This window comes from Strigops habroptila, chromosome 11 (genome assembly GCF_004027225.2).
Source record: "Strigops habroptila isolate Jane chromosome 11, bStrHab1.2.pri, whole genome shotgun sequence".
Lineage (NCBI taxonomy): Eukaryota > Metazoa > Chordata > Aves > Psittaciformes > Psittacidae > Strigops > Strigops habroptila.
In genome coordinates, this window is record NC_046360.1 from 36,840,568 (window position 1) to 36,866,896 (window position 26,329).

General features: G+C 46.9%; 2 protein-coding genes across 8 annotated transcripts; one reads left to right on the forward strand and one right to left on the reverse strand.

Annotated features, from left to right (window-relative positions):
- Nucleotides 1-223: 223 nt before the first annotated feature.
- Nucleotides 224-11,722, forward strand: ZXDC (ZXD family zinc finger C). 4 transcript variants are annotated; one of them, XM_030501498.1, is made up of 10 exons: nucleotides 228-1,928; nucleotides 2,697-2,849; nucleotides 3,349-3,427; nucleotides 3,544-3,674; nucleotides 4,055-4,225; nucleotides 4,784-5,469; nucleotides 5,995-6,079; nucleotides 7,689-7,861; nucleotides 8,379-8,480; nucleotides 9,489-11,722. In XM_030501498.1, the coding sequence occupies exons 1-10, from the start codon at nucleotides 854-856 to the stop codon at nucleotides 9,573-9,575; spliced, it is 2,742 nt and encodes a 913-aa protein (XP_030357358.1). In that variant the 5' UTR covers nucleotides 228-853; the 3' UTR covers nucleotides 9,576-11,722. The 4 variants fall into 4 exon arrangements, with proteins under 4 accessions (XP_030357361.1, XP_030357358.1, XP_030357359.1 ...); XM_030501499.1 differs by having other exon boundaries at nucleotides 7,692-7,861; XM_030501501.1 differs by lacking the exon at nucleotides 4,055-4,225 and having other exon boundaries at nucleotides 224-1,928.
- A 358-nt stretch (nucleotides 11,723-12,080) lies between these two features.
- CFAP100 (cilia and flagella associated protein 100) lies at nucleotides 12,081-26,104 on the reverse strand. Of its 4 annotated transcripts, none has more exons than XM_030501504.1 (16): nucleotides 25,962-26,104; nucleotides 24,193-24,364; nucleotides 23,702-23,788; nucleotides 23,246-23,352; nucleotides 21,122-21,314; nucleotides 20,487-20,554; nucleotides 19,630-19,793; nucleotides 18,944-19,024; nucleotides 17,827-18,008; nucleotides 17,586-17,748; nucleotides 16,643-16,691; nucleotides 16,156-16,307; nucleotides 15,209-15,344; nucleotides 14,546-14,748; nucleotides 13,010-13,103; nucleotides 12,081-12,370 (listed from the first exon to the last, which is right to left on the reverse strand). In XM_030501504.1, exons 2-16 carry the CDS (start codon nucleotides 24,257-24,259, stop codon nucleotides 12,257-12,259), a joined length of 1,860 nt encoding a protein of 619 aa, XP_030357364.1. In that variant the 5' UTR covers nucleotides 24,260-24,364; nucleotides 25,962-26,104; the 3' UTR covers nucleotides 12,081-12,256. The 4 variants fall into 4 exon arrangements, with proteins under 4 accessions (XP_030357364.1, XP_030357362.1, XP_030357363.1 ...); XM_030501502.1 differs by having other exon boundaries at nucleotides 16,628-16,691; XM_030501503.1 differs by having other exon boundaries at nucleotides 16,628-16,691; nucleotides 25,939-26,104.
- Between the last annotated feature and the right edge of the window lie 225 nt (nucleotides 26,105-26,329).

The window sequence follows — 26,329 nt, forward strand, 5'->3', positions numbered from 1 at the left end:
TCAAGCTGTCTATCTATGTAGGTACTGTGTCAGATCTGATCCAGGCAGTGGATGTAGAGGCAGTGGATTTCTATAATGAGCTCCATGGCAAGAAGTACCAGCTTCCCCGGAGCTGAGTGTGCCGGGACGGCAGCTTCCCATCCTTGCTGCTGGAGGGTTGATGCTGAATAGCTCAGTGGAAGGAAAAATAACGTGAGCAGTGGAAGGATCACAGCACCATCTGCTGGGACTGCTCCTCGGTCCCACAGCAGGAGGGGCCTGGTGTGATTTCCATGGCAAATACAGGATAATTTTCCCTTTTCCTTAAGTATTGGAGAGCCAGGAGCCAAATGACCATGCGAGAAAAATAGTTTTTATGCGTTACGTGAATCCTTAGGCTTTTGTTTGCATAGGTTCAACTGACCCGAGTAACAGCATGTTATTTTAGAGCGTCTTGCCTACCCATAGGATATTTTGCTAAAATATTCACCTATCGCACCTCTCTAAATGTGGTTTGCAGGCTTGGACTTGCACTATTTGGCACAGTCTCTTCCTTGCTATTAATAGGAATGGACAAATACCGGAATAATCCCCAAATGTTGAAGTAATTCCAATTGTGCCACTGTTAAAGGTGCAAGCTGCTGTGCAGCACCTCGCTGGGGTCCGGTAGCCCTTAGGGCAGCCTCTCCTTGGGGAGAGGGGACCCGAGCAGCCCCCGGGGGCAGCCCAGGCTCCGCTCCGTAATGTCCGCGCTCCGGGTTTCCCCAGCGCCTCCCGCTCCGCTCCGTAGCGCCGCGCTCCGGGTTTCCCCGCCGCCCCGCGCCAGCCCCGCCCCGCGGCTCCGGTTTCAGGCGCTGCTACAGGGACCCCCAAGATGGAAACGCAGGGGCTGCCCGCCGCGGAGGCGGCCCGGGCCCGGCCCGGCGCGCAACATGGCGGCCCCGCTGCGCCGCCCGCCGCCCCGCGCCGCCCGCCGCACGACTGGGACCCGCCGCCCGCCGCCGCCTCTTCCTCCTCCTCCGCCGCGGCGTCGGGCCTCTACGTGAGCTTCCCGGTGCTGTTGGTGGAGGAGAAGCCGGAGGCCAGCACGGCTCCCAGCCCCTGCGCGCCGCCGGCGGGGCCCGCGCCTGACAACGACGGGCTCCTGCTCGTCCTCAACGTGGTGCGCGGCGCGGCCGAAGCCGGCCCGGGAAGCGGCGAAGCGGGGCGCGCCCAGCCCGGCCCGCCGCCCGCAGAGCCGCCGCCGCCGGAGGAGGAGGTCCCCGGCGCGGTGCCGCCGCCGCCGCCGCCGCCTCCCCCGCCGCTGCCCCCCGCCGGCGGCGATGGCGGCGGGGCGGAGGACGGCTCGTTCTCGGGGACCATCACCATCAACAACCAGAGCCTGGTGGTGCGCATCGAGAACGGCGTCCTCACGCTGGGCCCCGGCGCCGAGCAGGCCGCGGGCACCGCGCCGCCGCCTCCCCCCGCTGCCGCCTCCTCCAGCCCCGCCGAGCCGCCGGGCGGGCCGCGGCCGCGCTCCCCGCCGGCCTTCCCGTGCCCGGAGCCGCGCTGCGGCGAGGCCTTTCCCCGCAAGCAGCAGCTGCGGCTGCACCGCCTCTCGGCGCACGGCGGCGGTGGTGGTGGTGGCGGGGAGGAGGACCGGGGTGCGGCGGCACGGCCCTTCGGCTGCCCGGTGCCGGGCTGCGCCTGGTCGTTCGCCACGGCCTACAAGCTGCGGCGGCATCTGCACTCGCACGACAAGCTGCGGCCTTTCGCCTGCGCGGCGCCGGGCTGCTCTAAGCGCTTCACCACCGTCTACAACCTGCGGGCCCACAGCCGCGCCCACGAGCAGGAGGCGGCGCACAAGTGCGAGCTGTGCGGACAGCGCTTCCCCAGCGCCGCCCGCCTCGCCGCGCACCGCCGCCGCAGCCACCTGGAGCCCGAGCGGCCCTACCGCTGCGACTTCCCCGGTAAGCCAGCGCCGCCGGGCCCGCGGGCCCTGCCATCCCCAAAACCGGCTCGCTCAGCTCGTTTGTCCTCCCTGGTGCACCCTTTTCACCCGCCCCGAGTCCTGAGGAAGAGCCAGCTCCAGGTCACCTCGGTTGTCGAGAGGGCTTTGAGCGACCTGGGCTAGTGGAAGGTGTCCCTGCCCGTGGCAAGGGGTTTAACCTGCCAGAGGGGAGACTGAGATGAGCTCTGAGGCAGAAGCTCTTCCCTGTGAGGGTGCTGAGGCGCTGGCACAGGGTGCCCAGAGAAGCTGTGACTGCCCCATCCCTGGCAGTGTTCAAGGCCAGGTTGGACACAGGGGCTTGGAGCAACCTGCTCTAGTGGAAGGTGTCCCTGCCCGTGGCAGGGGGTTGGAACTAGATGAGCTTTAAGGTCCCTTCCAACCCAAAGCATTCCGTGATTCCATGACAGTTTGGGAGTGGGAGGGTGCTGTGCCTTCACTGGTCAGTTTACCACGTGGCTTTATGCTGTTGTGGAACACAGCATGAGTATTTAGTGGTATGCCTTAAACCAGGCTGTATGTATTCAGATTGCCCACCTGGGCTAAATTGCCACAATCCCTGGGAGTAGTGTAGTTTAGGATTGCACTGTTTGGTTTTTCTGTGTATCAGGATGTAATATCCTGGAAGAAGGATCATGAATGTCCCTCGCTAAAAGTTGGGAGGGAGAAAATGTTTTCCTGATTCAATTTTATATGAAGCTGATGGGCTGTTCCCCTTCTCTCTCCCCAGGCTGTGAAAGGACGTTTATCACAGTGAGTGCATTATTCTCCCACAATCGAGCCCACTTCCGAGAGCAGGAGCAGTTCTCCTGCTCGTTCCCTGGCTGTAACAAGCAGTATGACAAAGCCTGCCGACTGAAAATCCACATGAGGAGCCACACAGGTGAGGGTGACTTGGAGCTGGGAAGATATATGGGAGATAATACATGGGCTTCAGTTTGCTGGAAGAACTGTTTTCTAAGTGTCACTTTGTTGAGTGAAAGTTCTTAAATGCGGTGGGGTACAAGTTCACACTGTTGTAGTCGACATACAACCACAGGTCATGGAAGCAGGAGAACACATTTCAGTTGTGTTTAGGTTTTGAATAATGCTGTTCTTGGCTATTTAAGCATCTTCAAGATGGCTCAGATTAAAAAGAGATGGATTAGTCATTAATTATTTGTGCTTCCTGATGTATATGGAAAGAGGCAATAGCCTGGAGTGAAAGAAGGCTCAGACTGTCTGAGAGGGAAGGGACCTCACAGTACTCTGCAGCGAATAGCGGGAGAGGGTGGTTGAGTTGTCTTGTCTTAAATGAGTTCAATTTAAGCAGCTTTTGAGGTTTTCCAGTAGCAGTGTGCATGTCCCTATCAGATTATTAACATAACCTTTCTTTGCTTAAGGTGAAAGGCCTTTTATCTGCGACTTTGAAGGTTGTGGCTGGTCTTTCACCAGTATGTCCAAGCTGCTGAGACATAAAAGGTAACCTTTTCTGGTTGTACTGTCCTAAAAGTCACTTACTGCTTGTTTGGTTTTCTTCCGGTTGCTTGAGCAGCAGTGGATTTAATCATGCCAATGGCAATTCCCTTCCCTTGTAGGAAACATGAAGATGACAGGAGATTTATGTGCCCGGTAGAAGGCTGTGGGAAGTCCTTCACTAGAGCAGAACACTTGAAAGGCCACAGTATAACTCACCTTGGTACAAAACCGTTTGAGTGTCCAGTAGAAGGTATTGTTCCACTCTTATGTGTTAACTGGTAGTTGGTGTGTATGTTGCCTAAAGATTGTGTTTTCCCCAAACACAAGCTTGTTTCAGGATTGGGACAATTTAGAGTGGAGTCTTCTAACAGAGTTTGAAGAGGTAAAACTGAACAGAAGACGCCGTAACTGAATTGGTGACTGTTCTCAAAAAATCCTACCTAGTCAGATGTCCTTGGTGTAAAATACATATATGAAATATATATTCATTCCTCTGAATGCATGCACTGGCGCTGCAAAGTAGCAAATAGAGTTCTGCAGAGCTACTCTCGTTTGTTCTGTCAAGGCACTAAATATGAACATCACATTGAAATCAGATGAAACTTTAAAGCCTTGTATATCTCCTTGCAGGCTGTTGTGCAAAGTTTTCAGCAAGAAGTAGCCTGTATATTCACTCCAAAAAACATCTTCAGGATGTGGACTCCTTAAAGACTCGTTGCCCTGTACCCAGCTGTAATAAATTTTTCACTTCCAAACACAGTATGAAGACGCACATGGTCAAACAGCATAACTTCAGCCCAGGTAAAGTAGTTGTTTCAAACTCTAGGAGGGTGCAGGGGAAAGACGGAATGTTTTATTAAGGAAAATGTGTATTTACTGTTGTCGAAATCTGAGCCCCATTGATAGAAATGACGGACTCTTCACCCAGACTGGAGTTGGTTTTCCCTCTGTAAAATTTTCAGTGGGACCTTTAACTGAGTATCAGAAAGTGAGGCTCAAGCTTGACCTGGGAAACTGTGACAAATTGCAGCTTTTTGAATGAAGCAGAGCTGCTCCTTCTCCATGCCATATGGAAAATATGAGCAAGGACTAAAAGCACTTCTTTTTGCACTCCCACTCCTCTACAACCTAACTTGGCCTGGACTGCCTTGGTGTTACTTTTGGGAAGTGCTCTTGCAACTGAAATTTCTCAGTAAAGGAGTGAACTTCAGTAAGCTTCTTGTCCTTAGATCTGCTTTCAGGGAAGTTGGGAAATGTTTCAGTAGGCTGAGTTTGAAGCTTCCTGCTTTGATCATTCATGTTTTTCCTCCCCATTGTCCTATGAAAGATCTGTCTTAGAACCAACCCCTTCTCTTCCAGATCTCCTAACTCAGCTCGAAGCAACGAGCTCCCTCACACCCAGCAGTGAACTCACTAGTCCGGGACAGAGCGATCTCAGCAACATAGACCTCGTATCCCTCTTCTCCAACGTGTCTAGTAACAATTCTGGAATTGCAACAGACATGGCACTGGTGAACTCTGGAATTGTCACCATTGATGTCGCTTCGGTGGGCTCAACGCTGGGTGGAAACCTCCCTGTCAGTAACAGTTCTTTGAGCCAGGCAGTCGACCCCTTGATACTGGTGACGAGCAGCGATATGCCGCAGAGCCTGGACAGTTCTCTCTTGCTGGGAACCAGTACAACAGTTCTACAGCAAAGCACTTTAAATTTGGATGATGTACAGACTGTGAATGCAGAAGCCTTGGGTTCCCTAGCATCCCTGTCGGTGAGGAATTCCAGCCAAGATGTGCACGGTTTGACATCCAGCAATAACCTAACCATCGACACAGCCACTTTGACTCCTTCTAGTAGCCTCGGCAGTACCAATGTGCCTGAGTTACTAACACCAACTAAAGCTGAACGCAATTTGCTTCCAAGCTCGGATGTTGTTGGTCAACAAGAGGGCAGCAAAGTAGTGACACAGTTTGTCTTCTCCAACCCTCCAGGGAGCTACAGCGCACAGAAAGAAATGGACCTTGGCACAGTGACTGGCAGCTCATTTTTGGTATGCAGTAACTATTTATTTTAGCCCTGGATGACTTGAGATACCTTTTACGGAGACCTTTCAGATTTTGTGCATCATGTGTTTTGGCTTTTTTTGGTGATGTAGAATGTTATGTTGAATAGGTTGTCAGAAGTAGATTGGGGGTGGTAATAAGTCCTCTTAAGAAACACTGGATTTCTGGTGGGGAAAGTTAAGGGATTAAAAAATAAGCATCCATCTGTCTGAGAATGAAATGGATTTTACAAGAATTCCCAAGAATATGTGGTCTATCTTGTGCATTTCATTCCAGGGAAAGATTTGGACTGGGAGAGTAACTGAAACATCTTCATCTCAGTCCTCATTCCCATTTTGAGTACTCTTCCCTTTCTGCTTTACTGTGTTAATGCAGACTTAACTTTTAATTCACTTTACAAAGTAAACGTGGAGCTAACTTCTTTTTGTGTTCAACTCCAGAGAGGAAGTACAAACAGGGAATTCTTGCAGTCAGAAAACTTTACATCTTTTGGCTTTCTTTTCTTTCACCAGGAGAGCAGTGGATCTGCAAGGACAGACTACAGAGCCATTCAGCTAGCCAAGAAAAGGAAACAAAAAGGGAATGGGAGCAGCACAGGTGAGAAGTCACTGATTTTGTGAAGTTTCCTAAATACAGTTATTTAGGGGTTTGGCAGTGAAATGGAAGCAGGTATCTGAGAACATCCTGAAACACCCCATCCTCTTCATTGCTAGTTACAATAATTGTGCATGTGGTGTGCCATCTGTTACTCAGGATAATCACATTCTGTGCAATATCAACTTCACAGTAAGCTGACAAGGAGATCTGCACCACATGTTTCAGGAGCGTTAACAAGACACTATCCTTCCATCTCTTAATCTGCTTTATAATTTCTTACTAAAAAAACGATTAAGATCACTTTGCTTTCTGTTGTCCGTGCTTTTGGTCTTACCTATTGGGTTCTCTTTTACTCAGTACAGACATTGAAAAGATCAGCTGGATTTGTTTCATTTCTGTGTTTCACTTAGTCACTGTTCATGCAGTGTTAAGGAATTTGTTTCTTGGTTATCTAGAACTACTCAAGCCTCTCTCTTTGATTTTAGCTTAGTAGAGAGGTCTTGTGCAGGGTGAGGTTTAGGTCATGATTTCAGATGCATCCTCTTTCTCTTGAACTGTAGTTTGACTCAGAGCTGTCTGATGTGAGCTATACACCATTACATTGTCAGATCAAATGCGGTCTGTGTGAGCTCAGGGGTTTGAGTTGTGTCTTCCCTTGGGGCTGGGGTGGAATATCACATACACAGTTTAGTTCTTCCTTGCTGTCTCTCCGACCTTCCACCTCTGACAATCAAGGTGATGATTTTTAAGGTGAGTTAAGAGACTAGTTCTGGATTAAGCACTGTCATGTTTCTGTATTTGTGAAAGGCTTACCTGCATACATTCTGTGTGGTTCAGTGCATCATCACACGGAAGGATAAATAGGTTTAGCAGGTTGAACGAACAATGTAGAGGGAAGTTCAGTGTTTAAAAGGAAGTTTTCCAAGCCTTTTGTTTACTATAGATTTAAAAACCAAACCAAAACCTGGAACAGCTGGCAGGTTTGTATCCTTACATTTATTTTGATCAGGTTTTTGGTCTTCAGCTTTTGTCATACAAGCAGCCGGTTCATCTTGTTTTAAACTGGAAAATGCTTAACATCATGATAGTTGTACTTCTGTAGCCTGTTCTACCTAACAGTCCTTGGAATCTTACTGACAATAGATGAGCTTCACTCTGCTTCTTTTACAGTTTGGAAAAATGATGAACATGACTTCTCAGGAAATGAGTTGCAAAATTAAAAATAGTAAATGCAGTTCTACTTCTTAATTCCTTTGTGTAACTCCACAAACATGTTGATACTTCTGTGCTACCACAGGGGTGAGCCCTAAGCTTAGCAGTTTGTCATGTGGTTTTAATGGCATTCCTAGGTTTAATGGTTGGACTCAATGATCTTAAATGTCTTTTCTAACCTAAAGGATTCTGTGTAAAAAGATGCTCAGTCAGCTTGGAGTTCATCAGCTGGTTGCTGTCTGGCCTTTTAGCAGTTATCAGATGGGGCTTAATAATACTGTAGTGTTGGCAGGCATCTGTGTGTAGTGTAGATAACTGCATCAAATTGAAAACTACTAGCAGGGAACTTTGGCAAATTGCTTCTGACCATCTCAATATTAAACTTGCTCTCTTTTAGGGGCATCTGGTTCTAGTCAGAGGAAAAGCAAGGGTGGTAAAGTGAGCCCTACCAACTTCTCATCGTCCACTCCTAGCAGTCGACTGGGTGGCAACATAGTTCTGCCAAATGGAGGGCTGACAATAAGGGACCCTGCCACTGGAGCCCAGTATGTGCAAATTCAGCTTCTTCAGGTAAGAGCTGAGGAGGAAAAACACGTTCATCTTCTCTGTTAACCAAACTGGCACATTTATGGAAGAACCTGACTACCTGCCAGTTTGGGTGCTACTGCCCCAAGATGGCATCTTGAGATTTGTGGTATGTACCGTGTCCGTTAGGGCATTTGCCTGCAAGAAACGCTTTCCTTGGAAGTTCATATGAAACTGGCTTTAGAGATATCTAGAAATGCCAAAAAGCAGAGCTGGTTCAATAGCACAATGTGGGCACTGTAGCTGTAAGGAACATCCTGTTCAACTTCTGAGGCTGGATACTCTTGATGGAGGGAACACTTGTGATGAGTTTTAGCAAACTTCCATTTTGCATGGTGATCTTTCAAGGGCTGATTTAAGTGGCAGTTACATTTCCAGGTATCTCTGTGGCTCTAGGCCTTACTAGTAGAGTGGTTTTATCAGACGAGGCCGAGTGAAATTTGCCACATTGTGCGGGGATGCTCAAAGGTCTTGTAACTGCATCATGTTTCTGTATTCACAGGATGATTCCCCAGGAGAGGGGGATCTGCCCTTTCAACTGAGCTCTCAGTCTTCCTCGTCGCATTCTCAGCTTACAGTGGATTTACCTGTTCACATACTTCAGGTACAGCATGTCAGAGCCCTTGGGTTTTATTACCTAGCTTGAAAGTGAAGGCAGTTTAGGGTGAACGCTCTGGTGTTTAGCCTAATGCAAATACCTTGTTTTGCATTGGGAGTTTAATTTCACTTACAGGAAGCAGTAAGGAGAGAGCTGCACTGCAAGATTGATCTTGTTTATATTACCAACCTTTGACATGTCACAGGTGGTCGTTTTTCTTCCTGTTTCTGAATAATGAGTAACTAAATGTTTACTCATTTACTACTGAAGTGCCCCATCCGTGTTTTCTTGATCCCATCCTGCAGATATTAAGTGGGTCAAGAAAGAAGATCAGAATTGATGTGTAACAGGCTACAGGAGAGGAGGGAAGTGGGAGATGAAATCTTGAGCCTAGATTTCAGTGGTGTCTGTATGGGGGTGGCAGTTAGGTTAAAAAGCCTGCTCACTTCTGCAGTCTGTGTTTCACTGCTCGCCCTTGTTCACTACTGAGTGTCAGTGGTGCTTGAACACAGAAAACTTCATACAGCTTCTTGTGTAAATGTTTTGTTACGTGCTGTTCTGGTAAACTGCAAGTTAGTGAGTAGGAGCAGTTGAGAACTGAGCAGTGAAGGATTGGCATGTTCATAAACCACATTTTCTACTTGACCATTTGGGGCTTTGGTTTTGATAGACTGTGAGTGCAGTTGTTCTTACCAAGTGTGCTTCTCCTGGATAGAAAATAAAGCTTTAGTATTTGAGAGGAGCACTTACTGTGATATAAAGCTAGAAATACAAGGAGAGTGATAGGATTGTTGGCCATCGTAGAGAGTTAAGAAAGGAAAAACAAATAGTGATTTTAAATTGATCTCCATTAGTCATGCTCATCTGAAGTGTTCCAAAGAAAAACCTTCCTCCAGACCATTCAAAGCATTTTGCTGGTGTTGGATAAATGTCAAGGTAGTCTTACTGATAAGCACTAAAAGCATCGAGAAGTGAAAGCACTGACCTCTTCATGGTGTCTGTTTGCTTTAACAGGAACCACACAATTCCACTGAAGATGATGCAGGTTCTGATAACTCTCAGTTCACTGGAAGCACAATAAACTTACAGGATCTGGAATGACCGTTATTAAGAAGAGTTACTTGAAAACAAATTGAGCAATCACGTCTTGACAGAGTGAGATAACTGTGGTGGGTCTTTTTCCAAGGAAAATAGGAAAACCAGGAATACTGGATGATGGTTGCACTCTTTGCAATTTGCTAGGGACAGTTGCAGCTGAAAGATGTTCTTACAAGTTGTAAATCCCACTTGATGTGCCTGTGTAAGATACCCTGTCTGCCTGGAGGCTGGCGAGGCTGAGGCAGACTGCTGTACAGTGTTGTTTCAGGGAGAAGTACTGTATTAAACTTCAAACTGAGGTAATATTTACTGTTTTCACAGGAAAGCAAGTATTCTACAGCTAACGCGTACAAATTTATCCTGCCTACAACAGTTCAAACCTTCCTTCTGCTGTTCTCCTCTGGAGCCAGTGGCATTGAGGAATTAAGAGCTAAACTTTGCAAGTGTTCTTCCACGCACACACACACACATACACACAAGTAATTGTTTGGCCCCTGTGTTTTAGCAGAAAACTGGACTAAAGTTGTCACACGTAACAAAATGAATGTCCCACGCCATGAAAATGAGATGCTCTCAAATCTTTGCTTTAGGAAGTTAGATTCTAAACGTTACCTTAGCTGTGAATCAGTTTGTAGCTCATGTTGAGTTTCTCCCTTTCCTCTCTCCTGCATCCCAAATACTTTGCTGAATTCTTCCAGCAAAACTTGAAAACTGCAATAGAACTGTACTCACTGCAAGTGAGGAGTGAGGAGTCCAACAGCATCCGAGAGGTTCGTTTCATCTTTGTGTTCCCTTTCTGGGGAGGAATGTTGACTGTCACGTAAATTTAAGCACCTTGATTTTTATCTCATCTATAAACTGCTGCCAAGTTACCTGTGAACTGGTCTCTAACTTTTTACTTTGGGTTGGGTTGTTTCGTTGGGGATTTTTTTATGGAACACTGTTAACACTTGTTCTTTCTTGCTATCCCAGAGTGTCACATACACGTGGAGCTTCCAACTGGTTTACAGACTTATGCCATGGTCAAGAGTGTTTTTATGAGGGGAGACAGTTGTTACGTAGGAAGATTCGCCCCACTGAAAACCTGCAGTTTCTCTTGGGGGTGGGGGGAGAGGTTGTATGTACTGTACTTATCTGGATTGCAGACACCTAAATAACTATAGGGTTGTATAGGAAACAAGAAAACCACCTTTGGTTACATTTTAAGGTAGTAATTTAAATGTTTCTTATGGTGATGTACTGAATGCCTATCAAATGATGTATAGGAGTTTGCTAAGAGGGTGTATGTACTGTTTTTTATTCTCAATGAGGTGTGTGTATGCACGTATGTGTATTTTTTTTACACAATAGGATATGTCATGCAGGAGAAGGTTGTGATCTTTCTAACCTTGCACATATTTATTTATTTTACAGTTAGACTGGTGTTGAATTCACACGAGGTCATTCAGAAATGCTTTTACTTCCTGTGCCTTTTGAACAATGTATGTGTCCAGATAAATGCTTTTTTGTGGTTGAAGACTTGGGGAGAGAGAAAAAACATACAGGTTACCTTCACCTTCACATCCTGGTTTGAGGCAGTATTATATCCTCTGGTTGAACCAGTTTTTATTTTTCTATCTTTAGCTTAACAGACCATTGAGGTCTCTCTGTTCTTCAGCCTGAGTTTACAGCTTATGTCCAGGAATCTCTTAACCCTCTCAGGTTGGGTTTCCAAACCAAACTCTTTGGTAGATGAGATCTTCTACCTGGTGGCTGTGGCTGCAGCATGGAGTCCGCTCCTGAGAGGTAGAAGGATTGAGGAGGAATCATTTGGAGGGACTACTGGGTCTTGCTCTAGTGGTCACCATGCTCTCCCTGGAAGCTGAGATGCCTCGAGCTCCCGATGCCTGCATTAGCATTACGCTGTTCTCAAGGACCGTACCAGTTCTGAATCTATTACAATGGCCAAGGAACACTCCATCTTTTTATGGGACTTCCAACCAAATCTTTCTACTTCTGAAACTGTACCTCACTCAGCTTTGTAAGTGAATGTAAAGTGCTAACCTCTTGGGGCCGAAAATGGGATCACTTGGCTTGGACTCCATTGCTGGCAATGGATACCTGATGAACTGATGGTGCAAAAGGGTTAATAAAGCTTTTTTTTATGGTCAGTTTGTCACTGGGTGGTGTTCTTTGGATGGATGGACAAAAAGCTCATTGTTAGCAGCTTGATTTCTGCAGAGCTGCTGGTTTTCCTTTGCTTACGTCTTCTGCACAGGAGTGGGCTGGTCTGTAATAAAACCAATCCTTTGGATTAAAGGCTACGCTTAGCCTTTGTTTTTTATAGTCCTTCTCCAGATTTGTGGTTAATAAATGTCTGGCAAGCGCCTGGCTTAGTTGTGCCTTAACAAAGACTGTTACCAGGGCTGTGGTAGATTTCACTAGTCAGGTTTGTAGGGGTAGTGCTAATTGCATCAAAACCTGCATGAGAAAAGCATTGTTGCTTGAAGGAACCTGAGAAGCAAAATGTGACAATTTAAATTCATTTATTTAGGTGAAAGATCAGTAGAGGGGAAAAGAAGCTCTGACATAGCACCTTCTCCTGGGATCTTGGGGTAGGAGAAGTGATCAACTGAGCAAGCATGTAGATCTATGAAAAACTTAGAGCAGCATCAGCCCTGCACGCTGTGGGTGAGGCTGTGCTGTCAGGTGAAGTAATAGAGTTGTTCCTCCTTCTCCTGATCTGTTTCTTCTTGTCTGGGCTTTCTTTTTGGCTTCTTGGGAGGTAGGACGGAGCGAAACATCAGCCTCTTGCTGGTCTGCAGAGGAAGAAGAGGCGCCGGTGTCAGCGCTGTGCTGGGGCAGCGTGTCTGAACCACGCACCTAGCGCTGAGTCACGCTGCCATGCTCCTGCTCGAGGGGCTGGGGCCCCTTGCTCTCTTCTGGACAGGTTTCAGTGTGTCTAAGTGTGGTTTTTTCTGCTAGAAAATGAGTGTCAAGCACTTTAAGGCCGTGCATGTGCTTGTGCATCAGCTTCTACAGCCTGCTATTGCACCTGCAACTGGTTTCTGAGTAAAGCCTGATTTGTACTGGTGAGGAAGGCAAGTTGGAAGTCCAAAGAAATAGCTGAGGGAGCCTGCAGAACCCTCTTGCTTTATCTTGAGCAGAAGGGCAGGGACTTGTGGTGCCTGTTCTCAATAGCCCATGTCCTCACTGTCGTGTTGACCCATGAAATGTGCACCAGGAGCTGTGGCCTGAAGCCTGCATTGTGCTGGAATAACTGGCAGTGTGACTGACTTCCCAGCAGTTACATCAGTCCTGTCAGCTGGGCTACACATGAGTGTGGGTGCCACCCCCAAACTGTAACACTCCTCCCTTAAACCCTTGACATTCAGGTACCCCCGGCTTTCCTGGTGTGGGCTGTTTGGTGAGGGGGTCCCATGGATTACTGCACTTACCTTCATTTCCACAGCTGCTTTCGACCTTTCCAGGGCCTTTTTCAATCTTTCCTCCTGCTGCTGCTCCTGTTGCCTCATCTTTTCCTCTCTGAGCCTTTTGAAGGGAGCAAATAAAGGATTAATAAAATGCACTTAATATGCTTTTGACACACAGCATCAACATCTAACATTACATGTTACATCTAACAGTGTAGGACTACCGGAGCACACGGGTTGGGTATAGCTGGAGTTCTGCTGCTGGGAAGGTGGCGAGAGGGAAACACTTGCTGTAGTTGATCCTGCTCTTTCGGGAGTGAGGGCTGGAAAAAGCATGTCACGCTTTGCAAATGGAGATGTTGGATGGTTGTTCTCTGTTGCAAACATGCTCTGTACCACTTTCAGCAGGTGACATACACTCTACAGCTGACCAGGATGCTCACCAGCTTTGTGGGTGAATGATGCTTATTGTGTCTGAAGTTCTCAGCAGTGCAACCGTGTAGCCCGTGGAGCTACTTTGACTAAATGGGCACAGTGGAGGCTGATGCTATTAACCAGCTCCAATTCCTTATGGAAATGAAGCTATGGAACAGAAATGGGCTCGAGCTATGGAACATTCTGGCAGAGAAGAAATGAATTCTTAACCTTGTGATCTTCAAGAGAGTTTTAAATGCTCTTTGAAGGTTTTTTTTCATTGGTTGGATTTGCTTTTTATCTGGGGAGTCAGATTCCTCCCTGAATTCTTCTCCTTCCTCCACAGAGTAGAATAAATATGTGTCCTATTTCTTCTGTAAGCTAAGAATGCAAAACCATTCACAGAACATCAGGAAGAAGCATCACACCCTTCCTACTACAAAGGTGAAGAAGGATGCAGAGAAAAAGAGTAAGTGGAAGGAAAATGTCATTGTTCTGGCTTTAAATCCTCACACTATTTGGTTTTTCTCTGTTGGATCTGATTCACCTGGGGTTGGGCAGATACAATCAGCTGTCCAGCAGCATCTTTGCTATTTGTGAGGGGGGATTTCATGTGTGTGAGCCAAAGGGAATGTGTCTCATCTCAACCTACACTGATTGTGTTAATTGGCTACTATTTAACTTAAGAGTTTTGTGGAAGAAGCATTTGAGGGCTGGCATTGCTGACAAATGCCCTTATGTACCTACCGAAGCCTGATCGAGTATCAGGGCATGTCAGACCTTGAGTGTGTTAAATAACTACAGAGCAGTAGTTTATCTATTTAGTCAGTTTAAATATTGTTACTGTAAATTGTCTTCTTTAGATGATTATTCTCATCCTCGAATCTGCTTTTGTTTGTGCTATTATTATTATTATCATTATTCCAAATTTTGCCTTTTTCTAATGTAGCTTCCAGGTCTTTTCTAATGCAGCTGTGGGCTACTGGTTGGGACATGCAAGGACTGTGAATGTGAAGCCCTTACAGAAGTAAAATGGGATGGATTGGCCACACAGGCTTTTAGTTTCCTGGGTTGATCTGTGGCTTTGGTTTTGGCTGTCAGCATTAAAGGTAAAGGCCCCATTCCCAGAAGAGTGTCCCGTCTTACTTTAACCTCCTTTCTTTTTCCTTGAGTTTCTTCACGTGTTCTATCTTTTCTGGTGGGATTCTCTCCAGGATGTCCAGTAAATCGTTGAGCTGTTTCTCTAACACCATTAGCATCTGCACTGTCTGCAGGTTTCCCTCACTTTCCCCAGTGCACTGGCAATAGACTTCCTGCACCTTCTTGCTCAGGCTTGCAAGAACGTTGTCCTAGAGATGAGGGGAGATGTGGTGAGAGGCACGGCTGGGATCTGCCCGGTAGAACCACAACATCGCTCAAAAGCAGAGGAAATCAGTGCACTTTAATTCCCTCAACAAAGCTCAACTGCTTGTTTCCCTCTTTCCTTAGCACCAGTGTCTGGGATAGATGGATGTATGGAGCCATTCTCCTGTTGGTCTCATCTCCCCAGCTTCACTGTGGCTTGGGATGGGTTGCAGCCCAGTTGCCTCTGTGAGCCCAATTCCCACCTCATGGCACTGCATGGAGCAGACACATCACTTTGCTCCTCAGTAATGCCCCAAACCTGCCCTTGCTGTAGCTCCATTGCTGAGAAATAGCACTGATCCCTCCCCAATGCAACCACTGTCTGCTTTCTTCCCAGGATGGGTATGGCTGGTGGAGACGAACCATTTATGCACTAACCCCCCTTGCCTTCATCTCAGCATGTACCTGGTCATCAGCTTTGCATTCTCCAGAGGAAAAGAGGTGAGCTTTGAGCTTCATATCTGCTGCTCTCTCTTCTTCCTTGGCGATGGAGGACTTGAGGGTGGCCACCTCTTCTTTCAGCTCTGCTAACTCCTTCTCCCTAGGCCAGAAGAGAAAGGGCGGATATCGAAAGGGCATCTCTGAAACACACGGCTCCTGAACTGCTGCTTTCCAGCCTGGGACCATCCCTCCTGCTGCCGGCAGATGGAGGTAACACTTCGTGCCATTCCTGGGGAACTTGCTCCCACAGCTCCGAGGCAGAGGGAATTTGGGATTTTTCTGGAATAACACGCACTGCGCTGGTGCTGGGGAGGGACAAGTGGCAAAGCTGAACAGTGAGGATTTTATAATAACTAATGAGGCAAGTAGATTACCTTTATAAACTTTCCCAAAGAGACAAGCTACACTTTAAATGGGAATACATATGTCTACCTGTCACTGAAACACTATATTGCAAATACACTTGGGTTCCCTGCTGCTTCCTCTAGGAAGGGTTTGCATTGAGCTGGGATAGGTGCTGGTCTGGATCGTTCCAGGACATGCTTGGTGTCTTCCTTTGATCTTTCCCGATGAGAATTACATGGTACTTCTGGCTGATGTTTGCTCCAGGATCTGAATGCATCAGTTCCCCAGCCTGTGCCTTGAGGACTAAGGAACTAGTCCCAAGATCAAGTCCCACCTCCTAGAGGGGGCACTTTCGTATGGGCTCACACAAGGTGGTGAATTGGATGGGCTGCAGTTGGGCTCTAAGGTGTGAGAAAGAGTCTTTGTTGTGTGCTGCGTGAGCAGCATTCCAGGTGGTCTGCAGCATGCAGCCTGATGGTGAAGCGTTAGTGAGAGGAATAGGGGTCACTTCTGCTTAGAGCTGGGGCACAGGGACCCCTTCCCACCACTTGCGGGATCACACTTACATGCTTTCATGCGTGGTGATGAAAATCTTTTGAACTTTGTCCAGACTTTCCTCTGTCTCCTGGGATTTCTGGATGAAGGACAAGTTCTCATCCTTCATCTCCGTGAAAAAAGACAGCAGTTGTTGTGGATCAGTAAAGTACAACTCGGGGTCCTGGAGTGCAAAACACATGAGATGAGTCCCTGCCTTCCTCTTTTTGGTTTTCCTTTGAAAATACATCAACTTCACTCATTTCCCAATCTCCCATTATATGGTGTGGTATAGGATCATAGAATCATAGAATCATTAGAGTTGGAAAGGACGTCTGGAGATCATCTAGTCCAACCCCCTCACTGGGGGATGCCAAGCTTTGAGATGATGGTAGGTTTTTGGCAAGTGGTGGCTATAGTAACTCCTCAATAGCATAATGAACAGAAAGAAGGTGAAAGAAATCAGTAAATGACACAGGACAAGCAGAAAATGTAAATATTCACCATGAGACTCCTGACCTCATCTTTGTCCGAGCTGCTTTCGGTTTCTGCAACCTCCAGTGAAATCCTGAAAAAGCATTTTGTGCATCAGCCCCTTGGAGAAATGACAGCTCAAAGGAGACCGTGTTAGTGAACGAGGAGCACTGTTGGTGTTTGCTTTGCTGTTTACTCCTGTTGGCAGCAAAGCCTGCTCATCACCTTCACCTGGACCTGATCCCCTGTGCCACGGAGGGGTGAGAACCTCCATGTGCATCATCTCAGTGCCAGCCCCACTTGTGTCTGCAACATTCCTGCCATGTGGCAGCAGCCCAGTAATTGCAGTGGCTTGGGAGAACCTGGAATCTGCAATGCTCTGAGTGGAGGCAGAGGAAATGTCCCTGCAGCAATGATTTACTTCAAACTGAATCGATAGCCAGTTTTTTTGGCCTTAGGAGATTCACCAGCCACTCATGCTTTGCTTTTCCAGGCAATTGCTTTATTTGCTTCAAGAAGCTGGACCTGGACATACTTGTCTCATAGTCCCACCTGCCTTTCCTCTTTTTGGGCTGGCCCTGCCTACATTACAGCAGTGATTCTCTGCCTGCACCCCAGCATGTACTGCCTGAAGGCTCTTACTGAAAGCAGTCAATGCAATGTGGGTCTACAGCAGCCTCAAACCTTCATTAATGGCAAAACAACAGGCAGCTATTTGAAGGTCTATGATTCTTCCTGGGGTTATGTCAACGCTACCCCAAGTTCTTCAGGCAAGGCTCTGAGCAGAGTCTTTGAGGATGGAGGAGGTACATAGGTACTGACTCACACACCTGATGGATTTCTACTGCTATTTTGACTTGTTCCAATCAGACCCAGATCTCTGTGCTCACAGCAAATCTGAGGAGTGGGTTTCTTCTATGCTGACTCCCAGTCAGCTGAGGGCTCTCTACAGTACTTCGGTCTGTTGTGTGCATTGTCTTCTACTTACATTTTCCTCTTTGACAGAGGCTTTAGGAAGTTTATGAGCTGTGGCTTGATCTCCCGCAAGGATTTGACAGTCAAAGTCTTTGAAGACAGCAGGAAACTTGGCACATCCATATTATTGGTACTGCAGGGACTGACAGCATCTGTCCCGGCTATCCCATCCTGGCCTGGAGGCAAGGAGAGATGCACCCTTAGAGCACGGGGCTGTCCCAGTGAGGGGTGGGCAGCTCTTCCCTGGCACTCACCCTGCTCTGCAGTGATGGGAGGTGAGGCACCTCCTTCTCTAGCATTGGGTGCTGTTTTCACATCCCTCGTGCTTGTGTACCTTTTGCTGTGTTCCCCCTGCCACTCTTTGAGAGAGAGTTGATGGAGGAAGTTCCTGTACATCTCGTACTCCTGCAGGTCGATCGTGAATTGGGATATATCACTGGGTTGAGAGAAGGGGACAGAGTTTGTTAGCAGTTTGTTCCCTGTTGAAACAGGTTCTTTCTAACTCCTGATATTCAGCATCAGCCAGGGAAGGGACAACAGGGCACATGTCTTCATGGACATGCAAAGACAAATGGGAACCTGCCCTGCGTGCTCTCTGTGGTGCTTCATGTGGATGCTGCCTGGTCACATCCCTGCGGCCAGACCCTTGCTATGGCACTGAGCTTGCTGGTTTGGGAATTTTTCCTTGAAAATGGATGAGAAATCTTGCCAGTTCAATTCACAATGGGAATTATATAGTGTTTTACGTCTTTCCTCAGGTCACCGTTAAAATGCATTATTACTTAGTTTTGTTTGGTTTTTAATGTGAGACTGGGCATTTCGTTTTGGGTTTGTGATATTTATGCTTTTAAAAAATATCACAAAATACCTGGTTGAGTTGTTTTAGAAACAAAACTGGCATCTGGAAAACAAATGCTGAGACATTTTGACCTAAAGAAACCTGGAGAGGGGCTTTGGACAAGGGCCTGTAGGGACAGGACAAGGGGAATGGCTTTAACCTGCCAGAGGGGAGATTGAGATGAGCTCTGAGGCAGAAGCTCTTCCCTGTGAGGGTGCTGAGGCGCTGGCACAGGGTGCCCAGAGAAGCTGTGGCTGCCCCATCCCTGGCAGTGTTCAAGGCCAGGTTGGACACAGGGGCTTGGAGCAACCTGCTCTAGTGGAAGGTGTCCCTGCCCGTGGCAGGGGGTTGGAACTGGAGGAGCTTTAAGGTCCCTTCCGACCCAAACCAGTTTGGGATTCTCTAACTCTTAAAACTGAACATTCTTAGAAACCTTTTTCCCAATTCTCTGTTTCCCGAGGGCTGGGAGGGTAGGGCGCTGGGAGGGCTGTTAAAGGCTGGGCAGGAATAGTGGAATAGTGTGCAGCCGTTACCTTTGGAGGTTCTCAATTTGGGAAGTGACAGCCTGGATCTCTGATATTTTCTTTGTCTTCTTTTCAGCTTCTTTTGCACCCCTAGGGAAGAATGCATGAACATCAGCTGTGAAACAGTTCAGCAGGAAGTGGGGAGTGACTTGAGGTGCTTATGAAGCAGAGAAAAAGATGTGAGGGGAGTGCTAGAAATCCCTGCTAGCCGTGTGTCCCAGGAGGTGCTTGGCTCCTGCCTGTCTTGGCAAAGACAGCATGGGGGCCCAGTGATGCTTCCAGGTTAAAACCTTCCTAATTTGGCTGCTACTGAGCATCAATTGCTGCTCTGCCCCTGTGATAACAAAGTGCTCATCTGGCTCCACTTAAGGGACTGTTCCTGCTGTAAGGGTTCAGGCAGAGACATCTCCCTCCTGCAAGAGAGGAAGTGGTTGCGAGAAGGATGGAAGTGGTAGGGTCAGCAGCAGGTTCCTTTGCTGTAGCCAAGTTAAAGGCTTTTGCAGTGAGGGGATTCCCCAGCTATTGTTCTTCCTCTCTTTCATTGACTGTGCAGGAAGAAAGTGCCACCAGGGCTGTAATTCCAGGCAAGCTCAGGATAGAGGATTTGCCAGCCAAAACCCTGCAGGAGGTCAAGCAAAAGACCTCCTGTGTCCAGCACAAAGGAGCACATGGATGTTTCCCTCAACATCCATTACATTTTCAGAGTTTGAACACAGATTTTCTGGTCTTCCTTCAGGAACTCTTCAAAAATGGCAGCATCCTTATTCAGGTGGTATTCAGCCTTTTTCAGTTTCCTTTCCTCATTCTTCGCTATCTTCTCCAGCCTTTGAATCTCCTCTTGCTTTACTGTTATGCCATACTGAAATGAACCCAAAAGGCAACACAGTCATGTTGGTTGGTTGATGTTAAAGGTATGTTGCTTTAGCTTTGTTCTTGGTTACCTTATTACCTTATAGTTAGTGGTGGAGAGGGTAGGGATTTCAAACCAAGGTATGTTTGTCTTAATGCAAACTAGGTACATAGAGGCCAGGAGATATTTCAGAAGTAGCATGGCAAATAAAAGGTGAAATTAAAGACAGAAACCAGAAATCCCAGCACTGCATTAACTCCTGGCTGACAAAGATTTATTCCATCTGTTACAGCACAACAATAGAGGTGAATAATGGGGATATTCCAGCATGGCTTCCTTATTTTGAGTTCAGAATGGCTCCCAGCTATAATTTATGTGTAGGACAGCAGGAGCCAAAAGGTCAGTATATATATAATATATATACTAAATAGATAATATATTTCAATATATAATATGCAATGAAATAGTTGCTACTGGATGGTGCTGCTGGATGTTCTGTTCTTTCCTGGTTGGGGATTGCTGGGCTATAGACCGTGAGTGTCTTTAACACAGGGCTTGGACAATCAGTTCATGAGGTCTGATGTGCCCCTCCTTGGTATGATCTCTAGGAAATGGATCTCAGGGGGAAAAAACCCCAAAACCAAACCAAAGCAATGCAGGGAAGAGAAATTAATAGAAAGTAACGTTCTTAAAGCCAAGTACCTCAAGTAAAAATATCTCTCTCCTGTCATGTACGTAGTCACGGAAGGTCTCCTTTTCTACTGGGTAATCTGAAATAGGGAGATAAAGTTGATCAGACTAGAGAAAGAAATATGGCCAAAGCAAAACACGGTGGATATGTAGGCTGTTATGAGCACAGATGTGGCTGGCACTGGAGCCAGCAATAAAGGTTGTTATATTGTAGTTTTGACCTTGTTTAGGATCAGTTTCATATGGGCTTTTGTGGAGTAAAACCAGTCCTTACAAAGGTTAATGTGCTCTAGACATTAATACCAAAGCTACTCCTCATGTCAGAGGCCCACATCCGCTAAAATCGAACTTTAAGTCAGCTTAGTATTAACGTCTCCATGATCTGAGAGCTCCCAGCTACTGTGAAGGCCACAGGGGATGGTGGAACCCAGGCAATGGCAGTGGAGGTGACACATGCTCCATAGATATGAGATGGAAATGGCCCAGACCCACAAAGGCTGGCGTGATGCAGTGTGTGGCTGTTGTGTCTACAAGAGCTCACCAAAGTCAGCCAGAACTAACTGCTGCTCCCATCCCCTCTCTGAGTTTTGCTTTAGGCTGTCACCCAGCTGAGCAGCACCACTGCAAAGATACTAACTGCTCCCTACCTTTTTTAGAGGCTATCTCCCGTAAAAGACTCTCCTGAAGAGCTTTCAGTCTCTCTTCATTTGTTGCCTGTTTTCCAGCCACCTCCTTTTCCTCCTGTTGCAGAGCTTGCCTTAACCCTTTTTGCTTTGCTTTTACTTTAGTGGAGTAAGTGATTTTCTCATGGATTTTCATGGTCTTCATCCTTTCACGTTCCTATGAGGAGGCAGTTATGTGGACAGTTTTATTGTGTGCTTTGTTTGCTGTGGGTTTAAAGGCATGAGGGGTTATTCACAGTCTAGAAATCTGCAGGTTCCTGATCCCCTGCTGCTGCACGTTTGCCTGGTTCATCTGACTAATGCCCGTGATACTCTCCCTCAAGGCAAGCAAAACGCTTCCTTTCTTAGCATTTGTTCTCATTAGTTTGTTGATTTGTATTCTGCATCCAGCCACCAGCTGTGCCAGTTTGTACCTACTCACTGTCCTCATTTTGCCTTCCTGGGTTATTCCTGGGAGAGAATGGAAATTTTCAGAGATTCATCCTTCAAGTCCCCTAGTAAAAGGGAACAAGAGGACAGCCCACACTCAATACTGACTATTCCAACTGTCACAAAGGCATGTAAACCTTCAAGTTCACATTGAGGGCATCTGTTTAAACCCATCCCAGAGCTTTCTGGATGGTAAAATATTCTTCACATTCAGTGCTTTCACATGGGCTGAAGTGCAATTCGTTGCTGTCTGCACAGTTTGGACATGCGCTAGGCTGAGGACATTGCTCAGCAGACATCCTTAGTGCACTTCCTAAGACCTTCCCCATACTTACAAAGTGACTTTCAATCCGAGAGAAAACCAGACTATATCAGTCATCAATATGAAGTTAGGAGGCTGCTTAAGCTCATTTGGAGCCCTCCTTTTGTGGTTTAGAAACAAAGACCTCTTGCTTCCACACTACTGCCTGGCTTCTGCAACTGTGTGCAGCAATCAGACCTCTCAGAGATGTGACAACCTCTCCCTTTGGGTGGCATGCCCTAAGGAAAGTTTACTGCAGAAATAGAGACATACCCGGGGCCCAGCTCTCTGGCCTGGTGGGTTGCAATTCCCTATTTTATGGAGAGAAACCTAAGTCATGAAACCCATGTCATCCTTCTTCCCAGCCATTTCTTTTGTTGGCAGTTCAGAAGGTGGTCACATCCAACATTGGAATACAGCTTCCCAAACAGAAAGCCAAGCCTTTTAAAGTGGAAAGCAAGAGATCTTGCACCAAAACTTTATATAGAAATCAATGCTAACAGCACTGGCAGGTATCTTCTCAAGGAACATGAATGAGTGGTAAATCTACCTTGAAGTAGGTAAACAAAGTGACAATATCCAGCTTTTGCACCAGTGTCCTGGGTTCAGCTATAGCAGTCATTTTCGTCCTTCTTAGTAGCTGGTGCAGTGCTGTGTTTTTGACTTTCAGCCTGAGAACAACGCTGATAACACCGATGTTTTTAGTTGTTGCTAAGTAATGTTTACTCTGACCAAGGACTTTCTGAGTCTCATGCTTTGCCAGGGAGGAGGGGAAGCCGGGAGGAAGCAGAGACAGGACATCTGATCCAAACTAGCCAAAGGGGTATTCCATACCACAGCACGTCATGCCCAGTATATAAACTGGGGGGAGGTACCCGGAAGGCCCTGATCACTGCTCGGGTCGGGCTGGGTATCGGTCGGCGGGTGGTGAGCAATTGTATCCTCTCCCCTTGTTATTTACCTTATCATTATTATTATTAGTGGTGGTAGTAGTGGTTTTGTATTATACCTTAGATACTGGACTGTTGTTATCTCAACCCGTGGGAGTTACATTCTTCCAATTCTCCTCCCCATCCCTCTGGGAGCAGGGGGATGAAGAAGAAGGGGGGGAGTGTTCGAGCAGCTGTGTGGTTCCGAGTTACCGGCTGGGCTTAAACCAGCAACAAGAAAGGCTGTGCTTAGATCTGCTCTTGGTAAAGTTAAGATCTCATCGTGGACTTGAAGCTGATCTGGGGGAATCTCAGCTGAATCTGGCAGCTACTATTTCTCTCATGCATTAAATTTTGGTGTTATATTGGTTGGTTGCCTGCCCCAGTGAACTGCTTGTATATACACTGGCCTAAAGCATGTTTACGTACCTCCCGAGCCTTTTGTCTTTCCTTATCCCTTATTGTGAATATATCAAAATCTGGAGGAACTGCAAATGGGTTTTTCTTTATTTTTTCTTCATCCTTTTCTGGGCTTTCTGCAAAAAAAGGATGAGGATGTAGAAGACACAAGGCAGAATATCAGGATTGGTGCAAAGAGACTCTGATCTGCTGCATCCCACCTGAAGGGGGAAAATGTCCAACAGTGCTGAATCAAGAGCAGGGAGCTGGACATGGCTTATAAGAAGACAGTGATATAACTGAGACCTCTGTGCTATTTACTGATGTCACTTAACCGTATCTGCTGATCAGCTCAGGATTTCAGCCAGGGATGCTTCTAAGTCTGAAGCTGGTTTACCATCTTGTCTGAGGATGGGCAGAAGAGTCTGAACACAGGCCTCTCCTTTGACCTGACAATGAAAAGCTGCTAGAGCATCATGGTCTTACCTGGCACCACAAGCTGGGATTCCGTTCCAGTTTTGGAAAAGAGACTTTTAGATGTTGACATTGTATGTGCAGATGACAATCTTGACCCTGGCCCAAGGAAAACCATAAACAAATCAGTCAGTTGGGACCTGCCAGTAACTGATGCAGTAGGTTTTACAGACTGATGGGCCTAGGGGCTTTCTGGATCTTAACCACTGAGCCTTTTGTGTCTGTAGGAATTAACAGAAGGCTTCAGTCAACTGGAAAATATTTGTGTTCTGACCCCAAAAGGGAGATGTTCATCCCTGGCTTATGTGAAAGCTGTGTAAAACACAGTCCCCCTTAGACATACACTGATGGGAAAGCAAAGACAATCCAATTTGGAGATAACAAGCAACTCAAGACCCTTGTCTGTTCTTCCACCCACATCTCCAGGTCTGATACACACCCATACTTTTTCATTCTTCTATTGTTGGTTCACAAGCAACATTCGTGCTCCCTGGAGCTCTTACCAGGAACTGCTTCATCACTGCGGGTTTCTTGCAATAAGGTTGAACGGCTGTTGGACTGCACAGACATGTTGCAGGGAACTCTGTCGTGTTTGATTTTAGGCTGGCAAACTGTTGAATGTTAGTTTTTGGTTTCGCTGAATCCTGTCTCTTTTTGTAGCCTTTGCTATGGTTCCTAGGGGAAAAGGTGTAATTGTAATGAGCTCACTTACAAAGAACAGATACACCATTGTTAAAGTTGCCCTTTCATCAACAAAAGCAGCAAGCTGGGTCCAGCGAGGTATTAGTGAATTGATGCAATTCTGCTGCTGGGACCATTCCTGATCTGTGCTGGCATAAGACACGCAAGAATATATCCTCTTCTGCTCGCACTGGTTTTAGGGCTATTTTAGAGCATCATTTCTTGCTCTGAACAGCCTCCAGTTTTTAAGCATTTTGAGCTAAACTCATCTGGCCTAATTTCTATGTACGCCCTTCGTGCTTTGTGGTTCCTATTGGCTGTGTTTCTGCAGCTGCCCAATTAGTATCTTATTCTTTGGAGGTGTCGAACCTTCGTTGTTGATGAGACACAGAGGCCGAGGTAGAATTTAGGCTGTTCCGATACATCCCGAATGTTTTCTCTCTCTTTCTCAGTTCTCGAAGATCCTTTTCCAAAAGCCCCCTTGACGTGTGGGTTAGATTTCCTGTTTGCATAACACGATGGGATATTTTTCTCTAGGGGTCCCTCATCTACATCCTGGAACAACATAACCCCTGCTGCTGATGTGAGTTTTGGAGAAAACCCCGTCAGGGCAGGGGCAGGAAGGCAAATGCCTGCAGCATTCCATTGAATACACTTTGTGGCCAGCAAACACTGGGATGTTCAGCCCTCTTAGTGCACTTCTTGGTTCTATAATCTAAACCCATTCTCATAAACATCTTCATGCGGTTGATTTAAATTCCTGCTACGGGGAATGGGACTGAAAAGCAGGACTAGCAGAGGATACTGGCATATGGAAAATAATTGTCAGTGCAACCCTTTGAGATAAAAAGTGCCTTATAATAGAATTTTAGCCAAGTATAGGAGTCCGTTTCTAAGATTAACTTATAAATATTCGCTTTATCGAGGTATTTTTTGTTTGAGGTTGTTGGGCTTTTTTAATAGGTTGTTTGCACATCACATTGGAAACAATGCCAAAAGCTACAGAAGTGCTAGTTGAGGGAACTATAATTATTAAGCTCAATAATGCAAATAAAAAAGTAGCTTTGTTGACAGAATCCTTTGACATATATTTTTCTGCCTCTGACACTTTAATGTTTCAGTAGCTACATACCAATAGCCAATAGATAAGACATTCGTGGTTTTAATTTACTGAAACATTTATTCAGCCCTTTTCCCTTAGCATCAAGCTGCAGAAAAAAACCTGCCAAAGTAAACAAGCAAACAGCTCTCAAAACCAGCACAAATCCATCCACCGTGTTCCCGGAGCACTGGACGAGCCTCTGTTTTATACACTCAAATGATTTCAATGATCCCATCGCTTGCAGGGAAGGCTCACTGTGCTTGCTGGGAAACCACTCCAACATGGAGCTGCAGAGCAGCCTTTCCAGGGGCAGATGTGCCCTGTTTCCCAATACATTCCCTCCCACTCTCCCACGGAGAAGGAGAGGGTTAGTGCATAGCGACACACACCAGCACCTCCACTTGTCTGAGCGAGACGCTGAATCTGATGTTGAAAACAGGAAGGAAACTGCTGTGCTTGCCCTCACCCCTTTATTCTCCGGTTTCTCACCCAAAGGAGAGCTCCTCAGGGCTCCTCTCCGCGGGGGAGCCGTGGTCATGGATGTGGATGTGGTCATGGATGTGATGTGGCCGCAGCTCGGCTCAGCTCTGGGCTCTCTCCCGTCTCTTGTTCTCTTGTTTGCAGTGCCATGGAAACCTGTGTTCCTGTTGCCAGGCAGCATCTGACCTGTGCATGGGAGGGATGCATTCCTCCCTTCTGGCATTAGGCCTAGGTTCCCTATGCCCAGGACAAGTGTCCCTGCCCCAATGGAGCGGGGCAGAGCCAGGTAGGTCCTCCGCGAACCCAGGCATCATGAGAGGCTTCAAAATATCACCTGCCTGGCTGCAACACAGGTTCATGGGTAGGTGTCCGGAGCA